Source organism: Pelophylax lessonae, assembly GCF_965119305.1.
Source record: "Pelophylax lessonae genome assembly, chromosome: 4".
Taxonomy (NCBI): domain Eukaryota; kingdom Metazoa; phylum Chordata; class Amphibia; order Anura; family Ranidae; genus Pelophylax; species Pelophylax lessonae.
This window is the reverse complement of record NC_138771.1, coordinates 153,306,829-153,332,322: the sequence shown is the minus strand read 5'-3', so window position 1 is coordinate 153,332,322 and position 25,494 is coordinate 153,306,829. Positions and strand designations below refer to the sequence as shown.

Genomic DNA, 25,494 nt, shown 5'->3' with positions numbered 1-25,494 from the left:
ACGTTTTTCCATTTTAAAGGGGAATGATTTTTTGTGACCTCTAGGAACGGTTCTAAACGCAAACGCCCGCAAACGCCCACTAAACGCGGGTGCAAACGCGACCTAACAGACGTTTTAAACGTCCTAAAAATTCCAACATTCAAAGGGACTTTTAACAAAGTCCCGTGTACATGGAGCCTTATTTTCAATAAGACCAATATGTATCTTTTGGCTATTTTAAGGATACTCTGTCAGTTATCTTACATAAAAAAAATACATTTTTTTCCCCATTCCACCAATAAACTTAATTAATTTAGTTACTTTAGTTCTATATTATTACATTTATTTTGCTCACCCCATCTGAAGTCTTTGCTTCATTTACATACTCTTTGTAATCTTGTATGCTCTGCATATTTTCTATGTTTCTGCTGATTACATTATTCTGTGAATTTCCAAGTTCAGCTTTCAGTGAGGCTAAACTTCCTATTAGAGTACCTGTGGCTTCCAGTAAGGATACACTGAGATCTTTAAGAGAACCCTAGAAATCTAAAAAATAGAAATAATAACCTCAGAGTCTACAATCCTAAAATTAAAAGATTATAGACATGATTTACTAAACTTTGACAATCACTGTTTTCCATGACTGTTATTTTCAGCAATGACAGCCAATTAGAGCTTAAAATAACAGCTACATGTCCGAAAATGCATATTAAGTAGCAATTAGGTAAAAGGATCCTGAACCAATTCACTTCATATCCCAAGTTCCTTCCAGAAGTCAGATAAAGGCATCTATGTTATATTGATAAAGTGCATCCATAAGTAGCATGTGCTGCACTGTCATTTTAAAAAGTAGTCTCCTCTTGATCTCACATCATTGAGGATAGGCAGGATAGGCATGATCTGGAATGGAATGTAGGGGGAGGAAAACTTCTTACAAACTCTACAATGTAGCATAAACTAATAAGGACCCTTTCTTTTTCACCAAGCATATCTGCTCAGCCAGCTTGATTCATTGAGAATTCTTCCCAGAGGCTAGAGTCTTCTATGGTTGGTGAAGTTCAGTGGCAAATGTTCTGTGTCCATGTGCCTCCAAGTTGTGGTACAGCGGTATTAGAGCCGTACCAAATTACACTATGCAAACATATATGCTATTTAAACATAATATCATGCCGTCAGCATAGGGTTTTAACCAGTTGTGAACACTGGGCATGCAGCACATGACTAAAAAAGCGGTACTGAAGTATACAGGATGTGTGAATTACACCCTGGCCTTTTGCCCGGCTGCCCCTCCTCCCCTCACACTTGCCAGAAATTTCTGACTGTACAAATTATGGCTGACAGTTACTGTAACAATGCAGTAGAACAATGCTCGATATACTGGGGGTGAATTTAAATTAAGAATATTCCAGAAAAAAGTATGAGGGTAATAAAATCAAAATGAACTCTTGTGAGGGGGTGAAGTTCCTCTTTAATGTTTTGTTGTGTAACTATTCAGTTTCTTTAGGCTCCATCTTGCAGCCACACTACATTATCTTACCATAGCAGATAATCCTGTTTAAGCAGTGTTTTTCATCCTGCACTACTTCCATCTTCCCAGATACAGTACACCTTGAGAAGCGCAACCACGATCTTAAGGACTACATGTGGAGAACATTATCAATTTTCCCCGTTTTGTGGAAGCATAACTGTTTAGCTTTGAATTTGTACCCAACCTGTTACACCCACTAGCAGTTGAGGGACACTGTTCATTTGACATTGTATATGCTCTTAATGTATGCTTTTTATCCTACCCTCTTTGTTTAATAAAGTTACAAACGTCTACACAATCTGACTAAAGCTGGCCATGCATGGATCAAAATGTTTTTTTTTTTGATCCATGTATGGATAATATGGTTGTACAGAAGTTGATCTACCAATAGACTTCTGTACAACCTCCCTGCTGGATTTTCCCCACTCAATTAACACTGCAGGCTATAGACTGCAATGCCGATCAGTGCATTCTGATGACAGGGATGTCTCCCCGCTGTCAAAATACAATAGCCCAGCAGGGGGATTTCCCCACCCACCTTTAAATGTTTGGATGGGGGAATTTAATCAGGTTTTTGTTTTTTTTGTTTAATCCACTTGTTGAATGAAAAAAAAAAAAAAAAAAGCTGACTCATCTATGGGCTCCTTTATTGGAGAATAGGAGGGTTTAGCTGCCTATCAAGCTGCAGGGTATTGTGCTGTGAGGACAGAACAGCTTCACAGAACTGCCATTGAGATTTGCTTAAAAAGTAGGGCTAAATATGGATGATTGTGGCTTAAACAGAAAAAGGTATAAAAGGGCAACTTTACCCAGAACTGATATCTCACAGTGGCACCATGTGTTTCTGCTGCTTCACATAAGGCCATAAGAAAAGTGTCACTCTCTTGTAACTGGTTTGTTTATTATATATTATGTGGGTTCCAATGGGAAGCAATGGAATCCCACAGTGGTGTCATGGCCTCTGCTGTTGTATTGATGTGGGAATAAAAAAAAAAAAACAAAAAAAAACAAAAAAAACAAAGGGTCAAGCTGCCAAAACCCATGCAAAATGAACTTTTGGTTGAAGTTGGCCTGAAATTAAAGATAAACTTAGAACTGCAGAAAATACTACTACGGACACCCTCTTACTCTATCCTATGCTCCCTTACTCACATCTTCAATCTTTCCCTCTCTAGTGGCACTTTCCCCTCCCCTCTAAAACATGCACAGATCACTCCCATACTTAAAAAGCCCTCACTAGACCCCACCAACCTGAACAACTTAAGACCCATTTCACTGCTTCCATTCACTTCTAAACTTCTAGAACGCTTAGTATACAACCGTCTCAGCTCCTACCTCAGTGAAAATAACCTTCTTGATCCCTTACAATCTGGCTTTCGCTCGCAGCACTCTTCAGAAACTGCCTTACTAAAACTCACAAACGATCTACTAACTGCTAAAACCAATGGCCACTACTCCATACTTCTATTACTCGACCTTTTTGCGGCCTTTGATACTGTTGACTACCCGCTCCTTCTTAATAAACTCTGTTCCCTTGGCCTCCAAGATTCTGCTTTATCTTGGTTCTCCTCCTACCTATCACATCGCTCCTTCAGTGTTACCCACAACTCTACCTCCTCCTCCCCATTGCCCCTTTCTGTGGGGGTTCCCCAAGGCTCTGTTCTTGGACCCCTCCTCTTCTCTATCTACACCGCCTCCCTTGGTCACTTGATAACCTCCCACGGCTTCCAATACCATCTATATGCCGATGACACTCAAATCTATCTGTCTACTCCTCACCTCACTCCTTCAGTCTCCTCTCGCATTGCTAACTTACTCACTGACATATCAACATGGATGTCGCACCACTTCCTCAAACTAAATCTCTCTAAAACAGAGCTGGTAATATTCCCTCCCGCCTGTGCCCCCCTCCATGACTTTTCTATCAAAGTTAGTTATGCAACCATCAATCCCTCCCCTCATGCCAGGGTACTAGGTGTAATCCTGGACTCTGACCTGTCCTTTCAGCCCCAAATCCAATCATTGTCAAAAGCTTGTAGACTTCACCTCTGCAACATCTCTAAAATTTGCCCCTTTTTAACAACTGAAACCACCAAGCTACTCATTCACTCCCTAGTTATTTCTCGCCTCGACTATTGCAACTCCCTTCTCATAGGCCTACCACTTTATAGGCTATCCCCTCTTCAGTCTATCATGAACGCTGCTGCCAGGCTTATCCACCTTACCAACCGCTCAGCGTCTGCCTCCCCCTCTCTGCCAATCCCTACACTGGCTCTCGATTGCCCAGCGAATTTAATTCAAAATACTAACCACAACATACAAAGCCATTCACAACTCTGCCCCGAGCTACATCACCAACCTTGTCTCTAAATATCACTCAAATCGTCCTCTCCGCTCCTCTCAAGACCTCCTACTCTCAAGCTCCCTTGTCTCCTCCTCTCATGCTTGTCTCCAGGATTTCTCCAGGGCCTCTCCCATCCTCTGGAACGCTCTACCTCAACCTGTACGGCTATCTCCTACTCTAGCTGCTTTCAGACGATCCCTGAAAACTCATCTCTTCAGGGAAGCCTATTATGCTTGATTTTACTTTTTTTACAACAAGAAAAAATAATCCAGCAAAGATATTATAGCATTATTATAGTTATGATAAGTATACTTTACCGGGTCATTTAGTTTAGACCACCTGGATTCATCCTCTTTGTTTTCAGTGGTTATCATTTTCCCCTCATTATGTTCCTTTGTTGTTCCTAATATGTGTTCCTCAATCTTTGTGTCTTCATTACTTGAACACAACTGATCAGCATTTCCCTGTTCAGACTCTACTGTGCCCGACATAACTTGTATAGGTGGGTCCGTTCTCTTCCTGTGTGAAGCTGAATCACTTTTTGACTTCTCGATAACTTGAATCTTTAATCTTTCTGAAATGCGAGACTTGACGTGCACAAAAGGTGGTAAACATGTTAATATAATAGCCTACTTAAAATATCTTAAAATACTGAGAAAAGCTAATTACAAATTTAAATATATATCTAAAAAGTAAATGATAAAGTGGGGGAGATTTACTAAAACTGAAGCACTCAGAATCTTGTACAGATGTGCGTGGTAGCCAATCAGCTCCTAACTTCGGCTTGTTCAATTAGGCTTTGACAATAAAAACTGGAAGCTGATTGGTTTCTATGCAGAGCTGCACCAGATTTTGCACTCTTCAATTTTAGTATTTTTTTTTTTGGTATGAAGTTGTTTTAGTAAATGTAAATTAACTGTAAGTTAGATATTTATTGAACTGAAATGAACTGTGTTCTTTGCCTACTACAACAATTCCATTAACATAAAAAAAAAAAAAAATCTGTTCAGTCCCTGTTTTTTGTTGCTTTTTTGCCTAGGATTTTGCTATCTGCTTGCAGAAAGAAGTTTCATAAGGGAAATTACAGACTATCATGTACATGGACTAGTATTGGCATTTACCAGTGCTTTCCTGTGCCCAGGCAGGACTACATGCCATATACAGCCTGCCATTCACGTGAATGGCTGTTCTCAACTGTACTCTTGTAAAAGCCAGTGCTTCTTTGAATCTACATTTTACTCACACTTACACGTCCATCGTATTTCCCGAACTCAGAAAATTTGTGTTTATCAAATATATCAGATACGCATAAACGGGTAAACACCAATTCAAAGCAGGATCGGCATTTACAAAAGTATGGCTATATACAGCCGTTTACATGAATGGCAGATTGTACATGGCACGTAGTCAGGTCCCCAGGTGCCAGGTAATTTATGCTTGGCATATAAAATACTTATAATAGTCCATGTGCATGAACCCTAATAGTACTGCCCTCATCACTTTAGCAACATCTAGTGCAAAAGCAAACATATCTTCCTTTCCCACCACTTAATTGTCCAACATAAGGATGGACCAGTAATTGAACCCCATTATTTTATTTTACATAAACTTTATTTTTGTCCTCCACTAATCCTTACCTTTAATAACTGATTCTCACTTATTGATCTCCACTTGTTCTTCAAATTATTGCTGTCTTGCTGAACCAAATCAGACTCCATATAAGCACATGCAAAATCCAACTCTTTGTTCCTGGAAGGCGGGCTGGCAGGGGGCACTGATAACCCAACTTTAGATGGAACAAAGGTACTTTGTTCTGCACCTTCCTGGTGAAAGTAAGGTAAAGAAAATGATATACTTGATCATTAGAAAACAAATAGGATGCATAGAATTGTTTTTATGAGGTCACACCTGAGTGAATTACATGGTATCAGAAGCAAATGAAAATCTGCATCAAGGCGAAATATAAAAAAAGCAATAGGAAAGACAACAAACAGCTTTTTGTTGACTGGCCAGTGTCATTTGCTATATTTGCTCAACCTCCCGCTCTCAGATCTCTACAACATAAAGGTTGAAGTATAACTAGAGACAAAACATTTTTCTTTTAGTTTAGATAGAGTGGAGAGGGATTAGAACACCTGTCAGGGTTTCATTGCTGTTTGTATTCCTGTTTCAGAGATTCACCCTCAGTATTTGTTCTGTATACTGTTATCAATGAAAATGAAAGTGAAAGAAAATCAGATTTTGGGTTGTCACCAGAACATGAATAGAGGGGAAATCTTCCAACGAGCACACAAGTTCTGGTGACAACCAGGAATTTCTCTCATTTTGAAGGGATATCCTCTCATTTCCTGTTTTCGCTATGGGACAGGAAGTGAAGGGAACTCTCCCAAATACAACACAGATGGCTAGAAACCTGAGGGGTTATAAATTTGCCCTTAGTCTATCCAAAATGAAAAATAAAATGATGCCTTCAGTTCTAATTTAATCATTCTGAACTATAAGAGCTATTTATGATAACACAGGAAGTCTGCACAGGATAGCACTTTCAGTAGTATGTTAACAGACCAAAACTGAGCAAATTAATAGTAATGGTTTATTATATGTAATAAAGAAATTCGATTTCTATTATCTTTGGTAAATTAGTAATACATTAGGGCAATAAATGATATACCTTTACAGTAGTGTTCAGTTCTGCATCAATCTTAGATATGGTATTAAATAGTACAGCCGTGTAAGTGCAGAACCATTCAATAATGTATGCATCAGCTAGGTGTCAAGACCCACCTCTATGGTGCTGCATATATTATATGGAAATGTCTTTTTAAATGTACGTTAGGGTCTCGAAAAAACAATAACTGCTGTGACACAGGTTGCATTATATGAGGTTGATTTACTAAAACTGGAGAGGGCAAAATCAGGTGCACCTCTGCATAGAAACCAATCAGCCTCCAGTTTTTATTGTCAAAGCTTAATTGAACAAGCTAGAGTTAGAAGCTGATTGGCTACCATGAACAGCTGCACCAGATTTTGCTCTCTCCAGTTGTAGTAAATCAACCCCTATATGTCATACTTATTTTTTATTTTGTACATAGTTCCACCTTAACCTTTTTTTTTGCATAAGGACCTCGCATGTGCCAGGATCCTCTGAGCTGAGGACCAACCCCCCTGCACCAAAAAATACTTGGGCTGACGTCTAAGCCATAGAATCTACTGCAGGCCTGACATCCAGTACAAAACGAAGCAGCTTTCCAATCATTGACAACTAGTTACAAAGTGCTTCCTACCATAGAGATGTCCCTCATAAATTGTCCTTGTAAATGTAAAGCCCCATTCACACGGGTGGTGCGCCCGACGGACTCCGTTTTGCTCAGAGGGGATCGAACCACCGATCCCCGCTGAGCAGGCTGATGACAGCTCTGTCTCCGCTCTGTGTGCAGAGATGGAGCTGTCAGATCCCCGCTCTCCTCTATGAGAGATCGGATGAAAATGGACCGCCTGTCCGTTTTCATCCGATCCTATCCGATCCAATCCTCCAAGCGGATTGAAAATAGGGTTTCCATCTGTCTGGATTTCACGGACAGGATCGAATCGGATAGCTGCGGCTGTCAGCGGAGATGTCTCCGCTGACATCCGCTGCTCCATAGGGCTGCATGGAGCATCTGATCAGGTCCGCCTGAAAAACTGACAGGTGGACCAGATCGGAAAGCCCATGTGAAAGGGGCCTTAGGTTGAAAATTGTATTGAACCAGGTATAATTTATCATAAAGTTCTTAACTACAGGGGAATAAAAATGATCATAATAAAAGACTCACCTTTTCAGCCATTCTCTGATGAGTTTCGCTTAGAATGATATTGTTATTTCCAGGTAATAAAAACTGACTATTTTTGTCTGCTGGAAGCTTGCCGCTATTTTTTATGGTGCTATTTTCACCACTGAAAAGTTCAGCTTGCTGGCAATGCTGCATTTCTTTTACATCCTCCATGCTACACTGATGTTCCTTGTTTCCTTCTAAAGATATATTGTTTTTATGTTCCCTGGTTAGTTCATCAGATTTCTCTGGGTCACAGATAATATTCAGGGGTCCTAATGCTGGTAATTCCTCATTTCTTTGAAAGTCCAAAGTAGCACAAAATTGATAATCACCTCCGATGGTGTTTTCTGAAAAATCCTGTGGAGGTAAATGTTTCTGTTAATAGAGTGGCACCATGCAACGCGTATGGTGGAATTGCCCTATTTGGATATTTGTTCTGGGATAAAGTTTTTAAAATATATAATGCTTTTATCTCAGACACAGGGGTTGATTTACTAAAATTAGAGAGTGCAAAAACAGGTGCAGCTGAGCATGGCAGCCAATGAGCTTCTAACTTCAGCTTTAAGCTTCAACAAAAAAACCTGGAAGCTGATGGCTTCTTTCCAGAGTTGCACTAGATTGTGCACTCTCCAATTTTAGTAAATCAACTCCACAGTGCCCCAAACCTGCCAAATAGCATTTTTATCCATGCTCCCAGAACCTGTTTCAAAGGTTAAGAAGGGAAATTTTTGTTTCTTTTCAGTGGCTTCCAGGGCAGTAATTCTGAGATATTGGAAATCCCAGCGTATACCCTCTATAACATTGTGAGAATGGAATACCCTTGTGAGAATGGAAGAACTATCAGTGCAGTTACACAACCAATATTCTCATTTCCAGGACATATTGCAACCCTACTATCTTAGAATTCCTCTACCTGACCTCAAAAAACTCAGAAACCACCTTTTTATATAGTATTGGACAACTCGCCAACAGGCCCACTTTCTTTTTTTCGCTTTATTTCCCTTCTTTTTTTTTCTTTCTTTTCTGAGTCCTTCGAAATTAGTTTAGTTTATTTGTATTCTAACAAATTCTAAATTTTTAGAACGATTAGACTTCGGATCAGTCAAAAAAAGATCGACTGATTCGAATTCTGTGTGAAGAATAGCTGGTTGTTAAATAGCGGGCCGGGAAGCCAGCCACTACTTCCTTAACAACCACTGACTCATCAGCTGTCAGCGGGCTTCCCCACTGACAGCTGAAATGTAAACAAAACAGTGCTGGCAATAGAAAAGCCGGAAAAAAACAGCGCAGGGTCCCCCCAAATCCACGACAAAATAAAAAAAAACAGTGTGGAGTCCCCCCTAAAATCCATGCAAGGCACTTAATCGAGCATGCAGCCCAGCAGGCCAGCAAAGGGGGCACGAGAGAGCACCCCTTCAACCATACTAGGTCACAACATGGGGGTGCTTTGGGGCAGGGGGGCCTCTTCCCCAAAACCCAGGGCTGTGGTTTTAGGGTTCTGATAATTCAATAAACATGTAATCTGCCTACATTGTTTTTTTGTGCATCCTTGATTACTTCCATTCATCCCTTTTTATGATCCATTACATTGGAAAATTATCTATTCAAACTATTATATTTTGACTTCCTAATTGAGAGGCTACCAAGTCTACATTTCTTGCTATAAACATTTGCTTCTGTGGTTGGGCCTTTTACTGTTTCCAAACATCATTTTAAGCTATGGCCCTGCCAATTATGTTATGTTGTGTGAATCTCATTTGTACAAGTATTAGTTTATGCTTGTATTCTTGTATTGAGAATTTCAATAAAAAAATTTGGAACTAGAAATCAACATGCTTCAGCTCTAGATTGGAACCTGGTACTGTGGCAGAAATTTTTCACCTTATTAGCACCTGGCAAACATAACAGGAAACATAGTAAACAAACCTATTTCTTCTACTGGCCCCAGTGACCACATTTTAATTACATGACAGCTGTCTTATGCAAGGTTTAGACTTGCGTCTAAACCGCTGAGCCTCTGAAAACAATCCCTGTCTGGCTTGTGATTCAGAGGCATTTGCCAGGGGCTGAGAAAGCAACATGATGCATTCTAACTGCCTGTTTTAACCCCATAATTGTCTCACCAACATGCCGCAACCGCATGCATTGCACGTGGTTATGAGGTGTTTTCAGTGCTTCCCCATTCACTTGAATAGGTCGCATTCGGCAGGCTTGCTGCCCACCAAAAGCAACAGGAGGGATCATTTTTACTGCAGGCGTGAAGCATTGCATATGAACACCTCTGTTTGCTGCCTTTGCAGCTTAAGGGAGGAGGTTGGAGGGTTCTAAAAATTAAGCTCAATCTAAACAAGCCTTATTTGTTTGCTGTTTATCATAGGTAACCTAGTAAACCACAGCTACATAGTCCTCTTACCTTACTTACCTTGGTTTAAAGGGCAGAGCCCTGTAGGCTGAAACACTTGTTTGTGTTCCAAATGGTAAGGTTGTTCATCTCTATAAAAACTAGTTAACAAGATTTGGCAGATTTCAAACTTACCTGATCATGCATTTGATCTGCTGTTAATTTGGTACTTATATTGTCACTGGTGGCCAGACTTTTAGCTCTGATATTATTTCCCATGCTATCCTTAAGTGAAGTCAAGCTCCCAATGAGATCTTGAGTTGCCAGGAGGACATTTCTTACCAGTGTGTCTGGAGAACCTCTATTTGGATGCTTTAAAAAAAAGTAATTAACACAATGTACTCAACCTCATGTAAAGAATACAGTATATAGGTATAACAATGAAAACTGAATAACAAGATAGTGTTTTAGATAGTTCGTGATCTTTCAACTATTTACAAATAGAATAATAAAGTTTTTGTCAAGGCAAAACTTTTTTCCTAATTTTGGATAGAATGGGAAAGATTTGGAACTCCTGCAGAGAATTGTACTGCCTTTTAGGGCTCTGTTACAGTGATTGACCTTTATGATGTGTCCTGTTGCAACATTTTACCAGCCAGGAAGGCAAAGGCAACATAGATTTTTTTTTTTTTTAATAGTAGGGGAAAGCTAGAAGCCCTGTCAAATTTAAATTTCTGTCTGTGTCCCTGTTGCAGATTTTCCACCACTCCCTGTCTAGTAAAACTGGACAGAAAGTGAGGAAAAATCTTTGTAACCACACCACAGATAGCGATAAAAACCAAATAAGGGTTCTAATTCTTTCCCAATCTGTCCAAAAATAAAATTAGCTTTTGATTGACACACGCTTAAAATTTTTCTCATATCAGCAGTGTTGAGTTGTGATCTACAGTTTTATGAAGAAATTAGTCTCTGACAAATAGCATTTTCAATTCAGAGATATTGGTTTTCCCACAAATATTACATTTCTGTCATTGATCCAATCAATATATAATCCATCAATTTTTAACACTGACAAATATCTAACACTCACCAGATCTTTGTGTTCTTCCTTTTTACTATCTAATTCGTCAGCTGTTTTAGGTTTTATGGTCACTTTATCCTCTTCTGCTCTGCAGAGATTTTCTTCATCTTCGTTTTCTAAAAGTTCTTCACAAGTAGATCTTCCTTCTTCAGTATATTGCATATCTGTCTTTGACCCTTCGCTTTCTTTGTGATTTCTTGATTGTGTGTCCATTATCTTCTCTCTACCTTCTCTATCTGTAGTTGTTGTCATAATAATGCTCTTAGTCATCTCATTTTCTGTCTGGGACACTGGGTCTTCTTTGTCGCTTGTCGCTGTTTTATTTCCTCCAATAGATTTCTGTTCTAAAATAGATTCACCGTTTAACTCACTTGTTTTTCCTTGTCCTACTATCAGACCTGGCTTTTCACACCCAAAATTATCTAAACATTCAACATTATCAATGGTCTTTCCCTCTTTCACATTGCACTTTGTTTCTTCCCCTTTTCCTTCCTGTAGCCCAAAAACAGGCTTTTTGAAGCCATCTCCACTGTCTGCTTTTATTTTTATGTATAGTTCCGGGTTTGGTTCATTAGCCATCTCACATAAACTTTCAGTCAATGCTTCCTCTTTAGCTGATATGATTATTTCTCCTTCGTTTTCCGTATTTTCTAATTTCACCAATAATGTCTCTAATATTCCTTCACACCCATTTGAGGGACAGGTCATCTTCTCAATTTCCTCGGAGTCTGGCACAACTGGCTGCAGAGAGAAAATATTTACTGCATACATGACTTTCACTTTCTTAGCATGTATTTTGAAACTGATGAAATGCAGATTACAACTTGATGCTACAACAAGAATGGTGGTGAAATAATAGCTTAGGACGCCTACAGAAATAGAAAAAGCTTAGTAACACTATACTTGAAACCTGACTTCAAACATACATGTTTTCCTGGAAGCAGCCCCATTTGGTATTCCCATCATTAACATTTTCTGATGCTGTAGATGTTATTTTTTTCATGAAGCAGTGAAGGCTGACGATCACAGAGATGTGCAGTACAACTACGAGCCTGGTGTACAAAGGCTGGCACAAAATGAAAACAAGAAGAAAGGAGGACAGTTGGCCAAACCAACCAATCTGATTGTTTTTTTGTTTTGGTATTGGTTGTGTTTGGATAACTAATCTGCTTTCATTCCAGTCGTCTGCAGCAGTATTTGTAAAGATTCCCTTCTATTCTGACCAATCACAGACCCTTTTAACTTCATAAAAAAATATTGGTAATAGTAGTGAATATGAGTAATAGATTATGCCATGTTGTTCCCAGCACCATGACACAGATCCCCTTAAGTCTAATATGTATATTGTTCCTAAATTACAGAAGTGAAGCCTAAGTTGGTCTTCTGTTTGCAGCCCATCCTATTCAAGGTCTGACATAATCTACATTCACAGATGCTTTTCCAAACACTGCTTGAACAAGCTCACTCACTGGCTCCTGACATCTTTGGCCGGTCTTCTTCGGAGTTCCGATCTTCCACCATTCTGAATGGCTGGGCCAAGATGGCATCACTCCCGTGCATGTGTGCAGTTGCATGCCAATATTGTACACTAAGCTGCAGGTGCACAGCTCAGTGTATAGTGCAGACATGCAGGTAAGAAACTTTAAAGCAGAAGAGACATAGTAGTTTCTATTCTGAATTAAAAAAAATCCTGGCTGTTTGCACTTTTCAAATTGAAGTTCCACTTTAACTGTTTCCCAAAATAGTTAAAGTGGAAAAAAAAAGTTCCACTATGACACATTGGGGTAATATACCACGGCTGGAGAGTGCAAAATTTGATGCAGCTGTGCATGGTAGCCAATCAGCTTCTGACTTCTGTTTGTTCAATTAAAGTGGTTCTGAGCTTAGGTGCACTCTGAGGGAGGTTGAACTCGCACGATTTCAAACCAGCATTCCAGTCTGACTTCAGGGGCAATTTCACAGACATCTGTGCGGGTTCATGCACAGATGGCTATTGAAATCACCCCCGAAGTTGCCAACTACTACAGGAACTACTTTTGGGAATTGGTGCGGAGCATTGCGCCGATTCAGACGGTGCGATTGCCCAGAAGTTGCCTCCGATTTGACATGTCAAATCGGACCAATGTGAACATGGGCTGAAGGCTGATGGTTTTTTACCTTCATGTATTCTATACATGAAGGTAAAAAAACCTCTGTGTGCAGCAGCTCCCCTAATTCTTACCTGAGCTCCCTCTCGGTCAAGCAATGCACATGAGAGCATCGGTTCTCTGGGGGCTCACCCTCCTCATTGGCTGAGACAGCAGTGGCAGCCATTGGCTCCTGTTGCTGTCACTCACAGCCATTGAGCCAATTATGGGAGAGAGGGGGCAGGGCCGAGGCATGGCTCTATGTCTGAATGGAGACGCAGAGCAGCGGCTCGGTAGCACACCAGCTTGGGTGCCCCTATTGCAAGCTGCTTGCTCTAGGGGCACTTGGCAGGATGGAGGAGCCAGGAGCAATGGCGGGGCACCTGAGAAGAGGAGGATAAGAGCTGCTCTTTGCAAAACTGCTGCATAAAGCAGGTAAGTTTGACATGTTTGGTATTTTAAAAAAATGCTTGCCTTTAATATCACTTTAGGCTTTGACAAATAAAAGAACATGGAAGCTGATTGGTTTCTATGCAGAGCTGCACCAGATTTTGCACTCTCCAGGTCTAATAAATCATCCCCAATGTGAGCAAGCAGGTATTTTATTGCAGAAGAGACATGCAATCAGGGAGATTTACAACAATTACTGCGTTCTAAATCTGGTGCAATTGTACATGGTAGCCAATCAGCTTTTAACTTCAGCTTATTGAGTTAAACTATGGCAATACACTGGAACTGGTTTCTATGCAGAGCTGCACCAGATTTTGCACTCTCCAGTTTTAGCAAATCAACCCCAGTGTCTCTTCTGCAGTAAAACACATGTCACATGCACTCCTCGTGGAGACCACAAATGGCTGTGCTGAATAACACATACCTACCTGCCTGCTCACAGCGATTCCTAGACTGTAAACTGAGCGGCGCTTGGGCGCTTAGCTTACAGTGGCTGGACTGATCCTAGGTGCCGAGAAGTTGCCAATGCAAAAGCAAAGATGATAGAATCCTTGACTACAAAGGATAGGAAGGTTTAATTCAACTTTAATATATTGAGTTGAAGACACATGATTTCTATTTGGCTATGTACATTAGTGCATGTGTACCCAAGAGGACATTTATAGATTTAAAATATTTTCACACAAGATACGCAACTTTCACACAAGATTTCACACATTTTCCTAGTTGGATTTAATTGGGAAAAATGTGTGAATCCTGGGCAAACAGACTCCTTAGTGTGTATCCATTTTTATTTACCCATTTAGTCATCTCTGTCTTCCTTGTGCAATGTCCACCTGGACATTCATCTGAAGGGTCAGCATAGTTGCCCTCCAGAACATTGGTCCTTTTCTCACTGATGACTGGCTCATGGATGAGATCATCCCTTTCTTCTTTGGATAAGCTGATGTCCTGAGATTCCTCACCAGAAGATCCCTTTTAAATAGAAAAATTCCTTAACGAGGAACAGCCAAAAAACAACTAAAAAGAGTAAATGCGCTGTTTATGCTAATATGATCTAGGGAACTTTACTATTGTACAAAATTCAAAAAGTCTGATTAGTTTTACCTAGGTTTGAGTTCTGTTGCACCCTTTATTATATCAGATCCCTACATGTGGGAGTTAATCTGCACTGCAGCATTTTGTGATTTCTTTTTTTTTTCTGAGTGGGAAACATCGAAAAACCTACAGTGGATGGTACTCTAGAGACCAGGTCTGCACATATGCATGGCTCAGTGCTCACTGACTGTTGTTCCTACATCAGCCTTTCTTAACCAGGGTGCCATTAGGGTTCTTCAGGGGTGCCATGGCAAAATGCCTAAAAATTGCCCCAACAAAGGCAGGCAGGTAAATCAAGCCTACCTTATTTTACACAAAGCCACAGGTTGTTACTACCATTACTAATGCAACATTTTTAGTACTGACCCTGCACTGGGCTGGACCAAGGAGCATGTTGGGCACCCACACAATGTCCTTGGATACCTCCCCCCTGCCTCTCTCTCAGAGCTGGGGCCAATGCCTACAGAAAAAAAACAGAAGCCCTGGCTGGATAGGCTCTTTCCTTGTATGCATATCAAAGATGAACTTTCAGTCTTGAAAGAAGAGTATCTTTGCTATTTATCATATATTTGGAAAGGTATTACAACCCAAGTTCTTAAAATGTTCATTTAAAAGGAAGACAAAAGTGTTTATCTGCACTATAAACAAAAAAAAAAAAAAGCTATTTTAGCATTCAAAAAAACACAAGAAAACTTTTACATTCTTAAAGCAAAGACTAATAGGTTTTATTTTTGTAAGCTCTGAGAAAATGACATCTGCTTAAAAATTACACGTAATTTCATATGCAGTTACTTACCTCCATGATACTTATTGTCCCACTAGTGTCGGAAAATTCTTCGCCCTGATCGAGAATGATGTCACCATCATTGGTAGTACCATCTGTCAATATGACAACAACTCGTCCCACCACTTCTTCTTTACCTGGTATCAGTCCACCTATTAAATTCTGAGCTGCTTCTAAAAATGACAATGCCAGTTTGTCAGCAGAATCCTGTTTTGGGAAAGAAGAAACAAAGAAGGAAAATCAAAGTGAAAGGAGCAGGGTAAGACAGAATACTTATGAGCTTTAAGCATTTGTTTTTGTCAATATTTTTAAATATGTAGCTTTCAATAAAATAAAAACTAATGATCCTGCCATTAAAATCCTTTTTTAGGCGCTATATTCTATGATGGGGTGCAGTGTAAATTTCGTCAACTAAAACCGACTAAAACGTTTTCGCCGACTAAATTAACACAATTTTAGTCGACTAAAATACGACTAAAACTAAAACAATTCAGATGACTAAAATACGACTAAAACTAAAATGGCATTTTAGTCTTAAGGCTAAAATACGACTAAAACTAAAATGGCATTTTAGTCATAAGACTATAAATAAAAAATTGACATCATCAAAATGAACACTCCTCTGCTGGCCATTTCTATATCAGCAACACAATTCCATCCAGAGCATGTAATAATAGCACATTAAAGTTTAAACATGTATTGCACCACCGCATACGCATAAGTAAGGAGCATCTACTAAGCCGCTGAAAACTAAACAATTAAGAAAAAGGGTTTTCTTATATTTTTCCCTAATATTTAATGTTGGTAATATATTCAGGTAATATGTGCAATGACATTACAGCCAATGGAGTTTACAGCAGTGTTAATTTCGTCAACGAAAACGTTTTCGTCACCGCTTTCGTCACCGGCATTTTTCAACTGACGAAAATGAAATGCAAAGTATAGCACATTTTGGTCAAATGACGACAACTATGACGAAAATCAAATCCGTTTTCGTTAACGAACGAAAACTAAACAAGAATGTGAGGCAGGGACGTTTACCCAACTTCCGGTTTTCACGGAGCTCTGCCTGTGTGGCGTCTGGCGTGGCGTGCCCCGTGACGTCCGACGTGAGGAGTGAACTACTACAAGAGAGTCGACTCGAGACCAGTCACCTGACCTCACCAGAGCACTGCAGCTGCAGCACTACAGCCAGACGCGCCAGGCCCTACTCATCACATGGCACTGGCACCTGGCCACCACCACATCCAGAGCAAAGCACCCACTGTGAGTTAACAGCCAGGCCAGCTATTACTGCCTCCCTGAGTCCCCTCAGACCACTCACCAATCACCACTGGCATCCGATTCCGCCATCCATCCAGGACTGTGTGCGTGCATATAGGCCGCTGAGGCCCGCCCGGCCCATCCTGTTCAACAACTTCAGTTCAGAGTCAGACCAGAGACCACCCTTAAACCTGAGACCCCCATCCAGCACTCTGAGCAGCACTGTGTGCACTCACTGCACTGACTGCAGGCAGCAGCATTACAGGCCTCCTCTCTGACCTGACCATGACCATTTAGATGACTAAAATGAGTTTTAGTCGACTAAAATGTAAGATGTTTTAGTCGACTAAAATGTACTGAAGTTTTAGTCGACTAAATACGACTAAAACTAAAACACTTGCAGAAGACTAAAATGGGACTAAAACTAAAATGCCATTTTAGTCCTAAGACTAAGACTAAAACTAAATTGAAATTTGCTGCCAAAATTAACACTGATGGGGTGACAATTGTCTATCCATTGTACTCCTGCGTTGCAGCCAACGCTGGAGACAGTGCATGGGAATTAGAAGTGGTTGAAAAGGGGCTGCGCAATATCAGTAGCACTGCAACAGAGAAGAAAAGAAAGGTGAAAACAGTATTTTCCAATAAAAAGTGTCAATTGTTTATAATACACAGTCCTTTATCTAATTAAATGTCCCCAGCTGGCGTTTAGATTCAGCGTATGGCGTAGCTGTAACACTGAGATAGTCAGGAACGACTCATAGTTAAGTGGAAAAAGAAGAATTCCAAAGTATAGGCTTTTCTCCAGAAAAGTCCTGTAATCAAACATTACAGGTGGTGAACAGGGTGGTAGATATCAATAAACTGGATGGATGGATGTTGTGTGTGGCTAGAGGAGATCCGGCTTCATTTACTTTTTAATAACACAGTGGATAGCTTAAAGTTAAAAGATACTATCCTAAATATACATAGAGCAAAAGGAAGCCACTGAAAGAATTTAAAGAGGAAAGTTACTTGTATGCACTTTTAGCATATTCCATACATAGTTCAGCAACTTCTTTTTTTATCCTTTGTTCATCTTCCAGATTCCTTGGAATCAGGATACCAAGTAAATTGTAATTATGTTATTAAACATAGCTCAGCCTGTGCATACATAGTCCTTTTTATACATGGTGTGGTGCGGTTTACCTCCATGATATCTATAGAAGGTGAAATCAGACAGAGTTACCAGCAGTGGTTCATTTTTTTAGCTACTCTTACCTGTTCAGTGCAGCCGTACGTAGATGAATCTGCCATAAGTGCCATAGAGGAAGTTATATCTTCTCCATGTTCTTTTTGTACAGTGCTTCTATATTCTGTAGGTTCTTCTGTGCTTGTAACTAAGGAGTGTTTTTTGTGTGCTCCCTCTTCATGGTCCAATCCACCATATCTTATTGCCTTTTGATCTTTTATTGCAATGTGTTCATTTTTAGTGATGTCATCGCTTTCTGTTAGGGGATCACTTGACAATATTTCTGGTTGTTTTTTCTCAACAGCACTTTTTAAGTCACCAATCTTATTTCCTGTACTCTCTTCTGTTTGCTTGATTCCTGAATCTATATTCTAAATTGAATAGAAAGCCAAAACCAATACTCAGAAGAATAGATTTGGTGCAGTACTTTGTAGCATTCGACCGTTACATTTATTAAACTGTTCACGCTGAGACAACATAATTATGTGCATTTAAAAAAAAATACTTTTATTAAATGAACTTCAATTTTGACTTTCAATGTGCTAATGTATAAAGCTTATATATATATGGAGGGCTTGGAGGGGGATTCCTGCCTTTTTTGGCCAGGAAAGGAAGTCATCTGTATCCTGTGATGTGCTCCAAGGAGGGGATTTTACTGTTAAACCAAAAATCTTAATATACTCAGTTCTAATAGGATCCTGAAATATTAATGTACATTGATTGATTGATAATGTACAATGTATTAATGAAGAAATTACACTTTGCTACAATGTAAAGTAGTGAGTGTACAGCTTGTATAACAGTGTAAATTTGCTGTCCCCTCAAAATAACTCAATACACAGCCATTAATGTCTAAACCGCTGGCAACAAAAGTGAGTACACCCCAAGTGTAAATGTCCAAATTGGGCCCATAGTATCAATTAGTTAATTTCCAGCACTGCCTTAACCCTCTTGGGCATAGAGTTCACCAGAGCTTCACAGGTTGCCACTGGAGTCCTCTTCCACTCCTCCATGACGACATCAGGGAGCTGGTGGATGTTAGAGATCTTGCGCTCCTCCACCTTCCATTTGAGGATGCTCAACAGATGCTCAAAAGGGTTTAGGTCTGTAGACATGCTTGGCCAGTCCATCACCTTTACCCTCAGCTTCTTTAGCAAGGCAGTGGTCGTCTTGGAGGTGTGTTTGGGGTCGTTATCATGTTGGAATACTGCCCTGCAGGCCCAGTCTCAGAAGGGAGCAGATCATGCTCTGCTTCCGTATGTTACAGTACATGTTGGCATTCATGGTTCCCTTAATGAACTGTAGCTCCCCAGTGCCAGCAGAACTCATGCAGCCCCAGACCATGAAACTCCTACCACCATGCTTGACTGTAGGCAAGACACACTTGTCTTTGTACTCCTCACCTGGTTGCCGCCCCACATGCTGGACACCATCTGAACCAAATACGTTTATTTTGGTCTCACCAGACCACAGGACATGGTTCCAGTAATCCATGTCCTTAGTCTGCTTGTCTTCAGCAAACTGTTTGAGGGCTTTCTTGTACATCATCTTTAGAAGAGGCTTCCTTCTGGGACGACAGCCATGCAGACACATTTGATGCAGTGTGCTGTGTATAGTCGGAAAACTGACAGGCTACCCCCTACCCCTTCAACCTCTGTCTGCAGCAATGCTGGCAGCACTCATATATCTATTTCCCAAAGACAACGTCTGGGTATGATGCTGAGCAGGTGCAACTTCTTTGGTCGACCATGGCAAGGCCTGTTCTGAGTGGAACCTGTCCTGTTAAACCGCTGTATGGTCTTGGCCAGTGTGCTTCAGCTCAGTTTCAGAGTCAAGGCAATCTTCTTATAGCCTAGGCCATCTTTATATAGAGCAACAATTCTTCTTTTCAGATCCTCAGAGAGTTATTTGCTATGAGGTGCCATGTTGAACTTCCAGTGACCAGTATGAGAGAGTAAGAGAAATAACACTAAATTTAACATGCCTGCTCCTCATTCACACCTGAGACCTTGTAACACTAATGAGTCACATGACACTGGGGAGGGAAAATGGCTAATTGGGCCCAATTTGAATATTTTCACTTAGGGGTGTATTTACTTTTGTTGCCAGCGGTTTAGACATTAATGGCTGTGTGTTGAGTTATTTTGAGGGGACAGCAAATTTACACTGTTATACAAGCTGTACACTCACTACTTTACATTGTAGCAAAGTGTCATTTCTTCAGTGTTGTCACATGAAAAGATATAATAAAATATTTACAAAAAATGTGAGGGGTATACTCACTTTTGTGAGATACTGTATATATATATATATATATATATATATATATATATATATATATGTGTGTGTGTGTGTGTACATTAATATTTCAGGATCCTATTAGAACTGAAGATATTAAGATTTTTGGTTTAACAGTAAAATCCCCTCCTTGGAGCACATCACAGGATACAGATGACTTCCTTTCCTGGCCAAAAAAGGCAGGAATTCCCCTCCAAGCATAACCCCTCCCAACTCAACTAAGCCTCAGTTATGTAGCAATCAATGAGGAACAACGAGGAGGGGAGGGATCTCTGTATTCTATGATGTACTCCAAGAAATGTATTTTACAGGTAAACCAAAAATCCTTAACTTGTACATCACAGGACACAGAGGACTTCATAAGCATGACTGCTTGAGATGTTCCAAAGCACTGAACATGAGGGGTGGGAAACCGAGCAACAAGGCTGACATGCCCAAATCCAAAAACAAAATAGGTGAGATCCTACTACAAAGCCGCCTGCAAGACCATTCACCCAAAACTGGTGTCCTCAGAGGCATAAACATCTACCTGGTAGAACTTATTAAACATGTGAAGAGAAGATCAGGCAGCAGCCTTAAATCTTGAACAACAGAAACCTGTTACTGAATAGTTCAGGAGTCACTGACACTCCAGGGGGAATGGGCCCTAACCATGAAAGGAGGAACCTTGCCCTTGATACTGTAGGCATGAGAAATAAGCTGATGAATCAACCTACAAAATAATTGATCGAGAAGCAACATGACCCTTTCGAGGACCTTCAGGCAGAACAATCAAAAAATTAGACAGTCAAAATAAAAGCTGTAGACTTCAGATAAATTGAACAGCTTGAACAAAATCCCAAGAGTAAAGCACATTATCCTTAGGATTCTTAGGATTAGGACAAAAAGGTGGCAACACAATATCCTGATTCAGGTAAAACAAAGAAACCACCTTAGGTAGGAAACAGGAATGAGGCCACAACACCAACATTATCCTGATAAAGAACCAGGAAAACTTCCTTGCAGGAAAGTGCAACCAACTCTGAAACCCTTCAAGCCGAGCTTCAAAAGGAGAAGTCTACAAAACAGACAATACCAAATTAAGGTCCCAGGGAGACAAGGGGGGCAGACGTGGTGCCCAACTCTGAAAGCTGATGTATCGACTCTTCAAAGGCATTCACCATGAATATCTAATACTCTAGAGCAGGGATTCCCAAACTACGGCCCTGCAGTTGTTCAGGAACTACAATTCCCACCATGCCTAGTCATGTATGTGAATGTCAGAGTTTTACAATGCCTCATGGGATGTGTAGTTCTGCAACAGCTGCAGGGCCATAGTTTGGGAATGCCTGCTCTAGAGGATACATTCTGCCCAAAATGTAAGGGCTTGGCAGTCCCCCGCTATAACCACCCCATATTAAAAACCGAGATCTCCACCAGGAATGTCAGGGTCTTGTTAAAGTATGAAATAGTTGGGTAAACAGCCGGAGGACCCCGTTTCTTGTAGAATTCCTCCTTTTTGGGGTACTGCAGGGCAAATTGCTTTGGAAGTGAAAACATCTTTTTTCAGGTGAGCCCTATGTACATACACCACTTCCTGCAAGAAGTTTTTAGATTGCAAAAGATTTGAGAGTTTTTGGCGGCTGCCATGACTCAAAACCAGAAACTTTGGCATGAGAAGATTCTGGAAGAGATTATTTTAAGTGGGTGTGCACTATGTCCGCTAGGAAGCTTGCTGTAGAAATCTGTGTCTGAGACAGCCCCAGATCGTGGGATTCCTTGTGTGAGGACTCATCTAGAAAGGATTCCCAATCCTTCACAGCTTCCCCCTCTTCCACATCTTGATGATGTTCCTCTGACATCTCATCCTCACTCAAAGCATGAGGAAGGGAAGACATGCACCCATGCTTACATTTCAGGTGTTCCTCCTAACCAGTAAGAACACCTGATCACTGACCTTGCAGACCAGAAATGGCTACAGAAAAATTCTCCTTTGACACAAAGTAGTGGAGGACTGTGCCCCTGAGGCCATGGAAATACTAGATAAGAGCAGGGTTTTAGAGCTAAGCTTACCCTTTGGGGAGCCATTGCAGGGCAAACTGTGTAGTGTATGCTCCCTACCCGATAGAAGGATTTGGGAGCCCAACCCATCGTCCTTCCCCCCCACCTCTCTGTCTGCATGAGGTCATGGCTTTCTGAGGTTATGTAGGCCCTCTATACTCTGCAATGATTGGCTACTCTGGTGACAGAAGTTTAGACTGGCTGTTTATGAGCTGCAGGAGCTTGGAAAACATGCTGCTAGTCCAAGGGAACCAGCAAAATGGCACCCGTGCATGCGCAGATGTGCACAGCATCCGTTCCCCTTCACATTGCAACACTGCCAAACATAAATGAACTGGCGCAACAGGACTCAAAAGTGAACCTCAATAGCCTCCTAAAAATATTATGGGAGGATGAATGGACCTGGATGGTGTACTGAAAATTCCAAAAAGTCCATAAGAAACACCGGTCTGTGCACTCCAGAAGGCAGATGAATCTCAAGTGGAGAAGAAAACTTGCAAGATATTGGAAGAGAAGAAAAGCGCCACTCTAAGTGCAGTAGACTCGGTACTTTATTAAACATCTACCATACTGGATACTCACAGGATAAAACGAATAAAAACATGGTGAATATTGCTCAAAGGATCGGTTGTTCCAATGCCTGGACGAGGAGGGGCTGATGTTCTCCAAACGAATCTGCCCGACTGCGGGAGTCAGCGATATCCGGACCCCGGGGACACCTGCAACGCCTCCGGCGGCGGACTTCCGGGTTGGGCGTAGAGCGTGGGGCGTGATGACGTAGGCAACGCGTTGTCGGAGCATGCGCTCCTTCCTCAGGCCTCTTACCTGAGGAAGGAGCGCAATCAGCAATCCATGTAGCAGGGCCAGAAGGCCCAATCTTCTCCAGACACAGTGGTTGTGTCCCGCAGAACCTTCGGGGGCTTGAATTTCCCTCTAGGGGAGCACTGTTCTGGACCTGTAAAGCACCCTGCCAATGAGTTTTCCTGATTTCAGCACCAACTGGTAGCATTACAGACTGTTTCTGCTCTTCGATGTAGAGTCTGGACACACTCCCTTTTGGACTGCTGGCTGCAGTGACTGATCTGGATAAAGCCCTTCTCTGCCCCATAAAGGGTATTAGGAATAGGGCAAGAATTTGGGGAAATAAAGCCCACAAAATCAATCTCCAGAGAGACATTTATGGGCACATCCATCACCTAAGCACACTAGCTAAAAACTGAAGCTTAGTTGAGCTGAAAGGGGTTATGCTTGGGTGGGGATTTCTGCCTTTTTTGTCAGTGTCCATGACACAGTGTGGCATAACTCAAGAAGTCATGAAAATTATGTCCTCTGTGCCCTGTGATGTATGAGTAAGAATACATTTTTATTGTAATTTTTAGATTGTAAGCTCTAACGAGCAGGGCCCTCTGATTCCTCTTGTTCCAAATTGTATTGTAACTGTAATGTCTGCCTTCATTTTGTTAAGCTCTGCGCAAACTGTTGGCGCTATATAAATCCTGTATAATCATAATAATAGTAGGAAAGCTATATTCCTGGCCATTAGTACCTTTAAATTGCACTACAAATAGCCTCATGAAGGCAACCAATACTGAGAAAAATATGGAGGCTGCCACTTCTTAACCCAGTCTAAAAATGCTAGTTCTTTAGAGTTTAATTATTCCTGAGACACAGGCTTCTGGTGTCCTGGGGCACATGTATTGGTGGGGGTTCCCTTGGGGGAAATGGGCCACAGGATGTCAGAGACTGAATATTATCCAGGGGTACTTTTAGTAAGTAAAAATATCCCAGCTGACTTTTGGGCTTACTGGGTAGCTCAACTGACCTCTGCTGCATGGTACATACATTATTTCTATGCCATTGTCACTAAGAGAAGCTAGCACCACCATTAATGTCTCCTCTGGTTAATGTAAGTACCCACTAAACACCAACATATGGGGGCCCTTTTTCTACTAACATCGCTTAGGTGAGTATTAGGGGAGCTGTGGGGGGAGCAGCACACAGAAGGTTTTTTACCTTCATGCATGCAATGCATGAAGGTAAAAAACCTTCAGCCTTTACAGTCACTTTAAAGGTTAAAAAAAACAAAAGAAGCGCTGGACCAAATGGTGAAAAAGTCCAAATTGCTTGATTTGTGATATAAGTACATAAATCAACCTGTCAACCCACACCAAAAGATTACAGGTGGCGCTCCAAGTCACCAGTGCAGTGCCCTCCACTGAGGGTGCAGGTTAGGGGAGAGCTTGTCTTCACTCAGTGGATACAAATGTGAAAAAAGAATACCACCGCACATCCAGCAAAACCCAGCAGTCTCTGTAGTAAAAGCAGCCTCAGCTTAGGCTCCTCCAGGCCATGTCCTCAATGCATTTTGCCCTGCCCTTGGGGCTTAGTCATGGAGGTGGAGATTCCATGTGGCAGTGGAGAATAAATACATCATTAGCTGCTGCTGCTGCTGCAGGATGAGGGATCATTTCTCCAATATAAACATCAATTAAACAACTATCCTAGCTTGACATTTAAACACTTTCATGGCTCCAATGCACAATCTTTAAAAGTCCAGATTATTGAAAGAGTAGACTGTCCTGTCCATGGTAGTGACTGGTTTTCCCTCTTTGGCAAAAGGAAGATGCATTGGATCTTTAAACTTGACACTCAGATTCTGAAGGGTCTAAACTTCAAATGGGAAATCACCTATTAATATGAGTGATTCTCTACAATACACCACCTTTTCTCTCAATAATATTTTGTAATATTTCTTCTTCCTAGTCCTTTTTCTCCTTTTTCCCCCATTTCCCTCCCACTTCTCCTCCCTTTCCTTCACCTTATTCCTCTCCCTCCTCTCCTTTTCCCCTACCTTTATCTTCTTACCCTCCCACCCCCTACTCCGCCTTTCCCTCCACCCTTTTTTTTTCATATTCTTTTTTTTCTTATCCCTTCCCTACCCACACATTCCCATGTCCCAGAAGATGCTATTTGTAGTAAAATGCATAGGGAGGAGCCACGGTATGGGACATCATCATGCTTTCAGAGTTTGCAAGCTGCCCACCCCTCTCCCAGGAATGGCCGCAACATGTGATTGGATTTGGCTTTTACTGACAAGTTTGAATACTTTACAAGCTTTT

General features: G+C 41.1%; 1 protein-coding gene across 1 annotated transcript in view; it reads right to left on the bottom strand.

Moving 5' to 3' along the window:
- Positions 1 to 25,494, bottom strand: part of LOC309552567 (uncharacterized protein) — a 113,776-nt gene that overhangs the window by 23,567 nt on the left and 64,715 nt on the right. Inside the window, exons 20-29 of the mRNA XM_082253517.1 lie at positions 18,067 to 18,408; positions 15,556 to 15,750; positions 14,460 to 14,636; positions 12,555 to 12,678; positions 11,095 to 11,954; positions 10,200 to 10,376; positions 7,664 to 8,020; positions 5,489 to 5,674; positions 4,169 to 4,438; positions 335 to 517 (exon numbers count right to left, since the gene is read on the bottom strand). Of these exons, the coding sequence (XP_082109643.1) occupies positions 335 to 517; positions 4,169 to 4,438; positions 5,489 to 5,674; positions 7,664 to 8,020; positions 10,200 to 10,376; positions 11,095 to 11,954; positions 12,555 to 12,678; positions 14,460 to 14,636; positions 15,556 to 15,750; positions 18,067 to 18,408 (2,871 nt within the window). The remainder of the gene's footprint in view (positions 1 to 334; positions 518 to 4,168; positions 4,439 to 5,488; positions 5,675 to 7,663; positions 8,021 to 10,199; positions 10,377 to 11,094; positions 11,955 to 12,554; positions 12,679 to 14,459; positions 14,637 to 15,555; positions 15,751 to 18,066; positions 18,409 to 25,494) is intronic.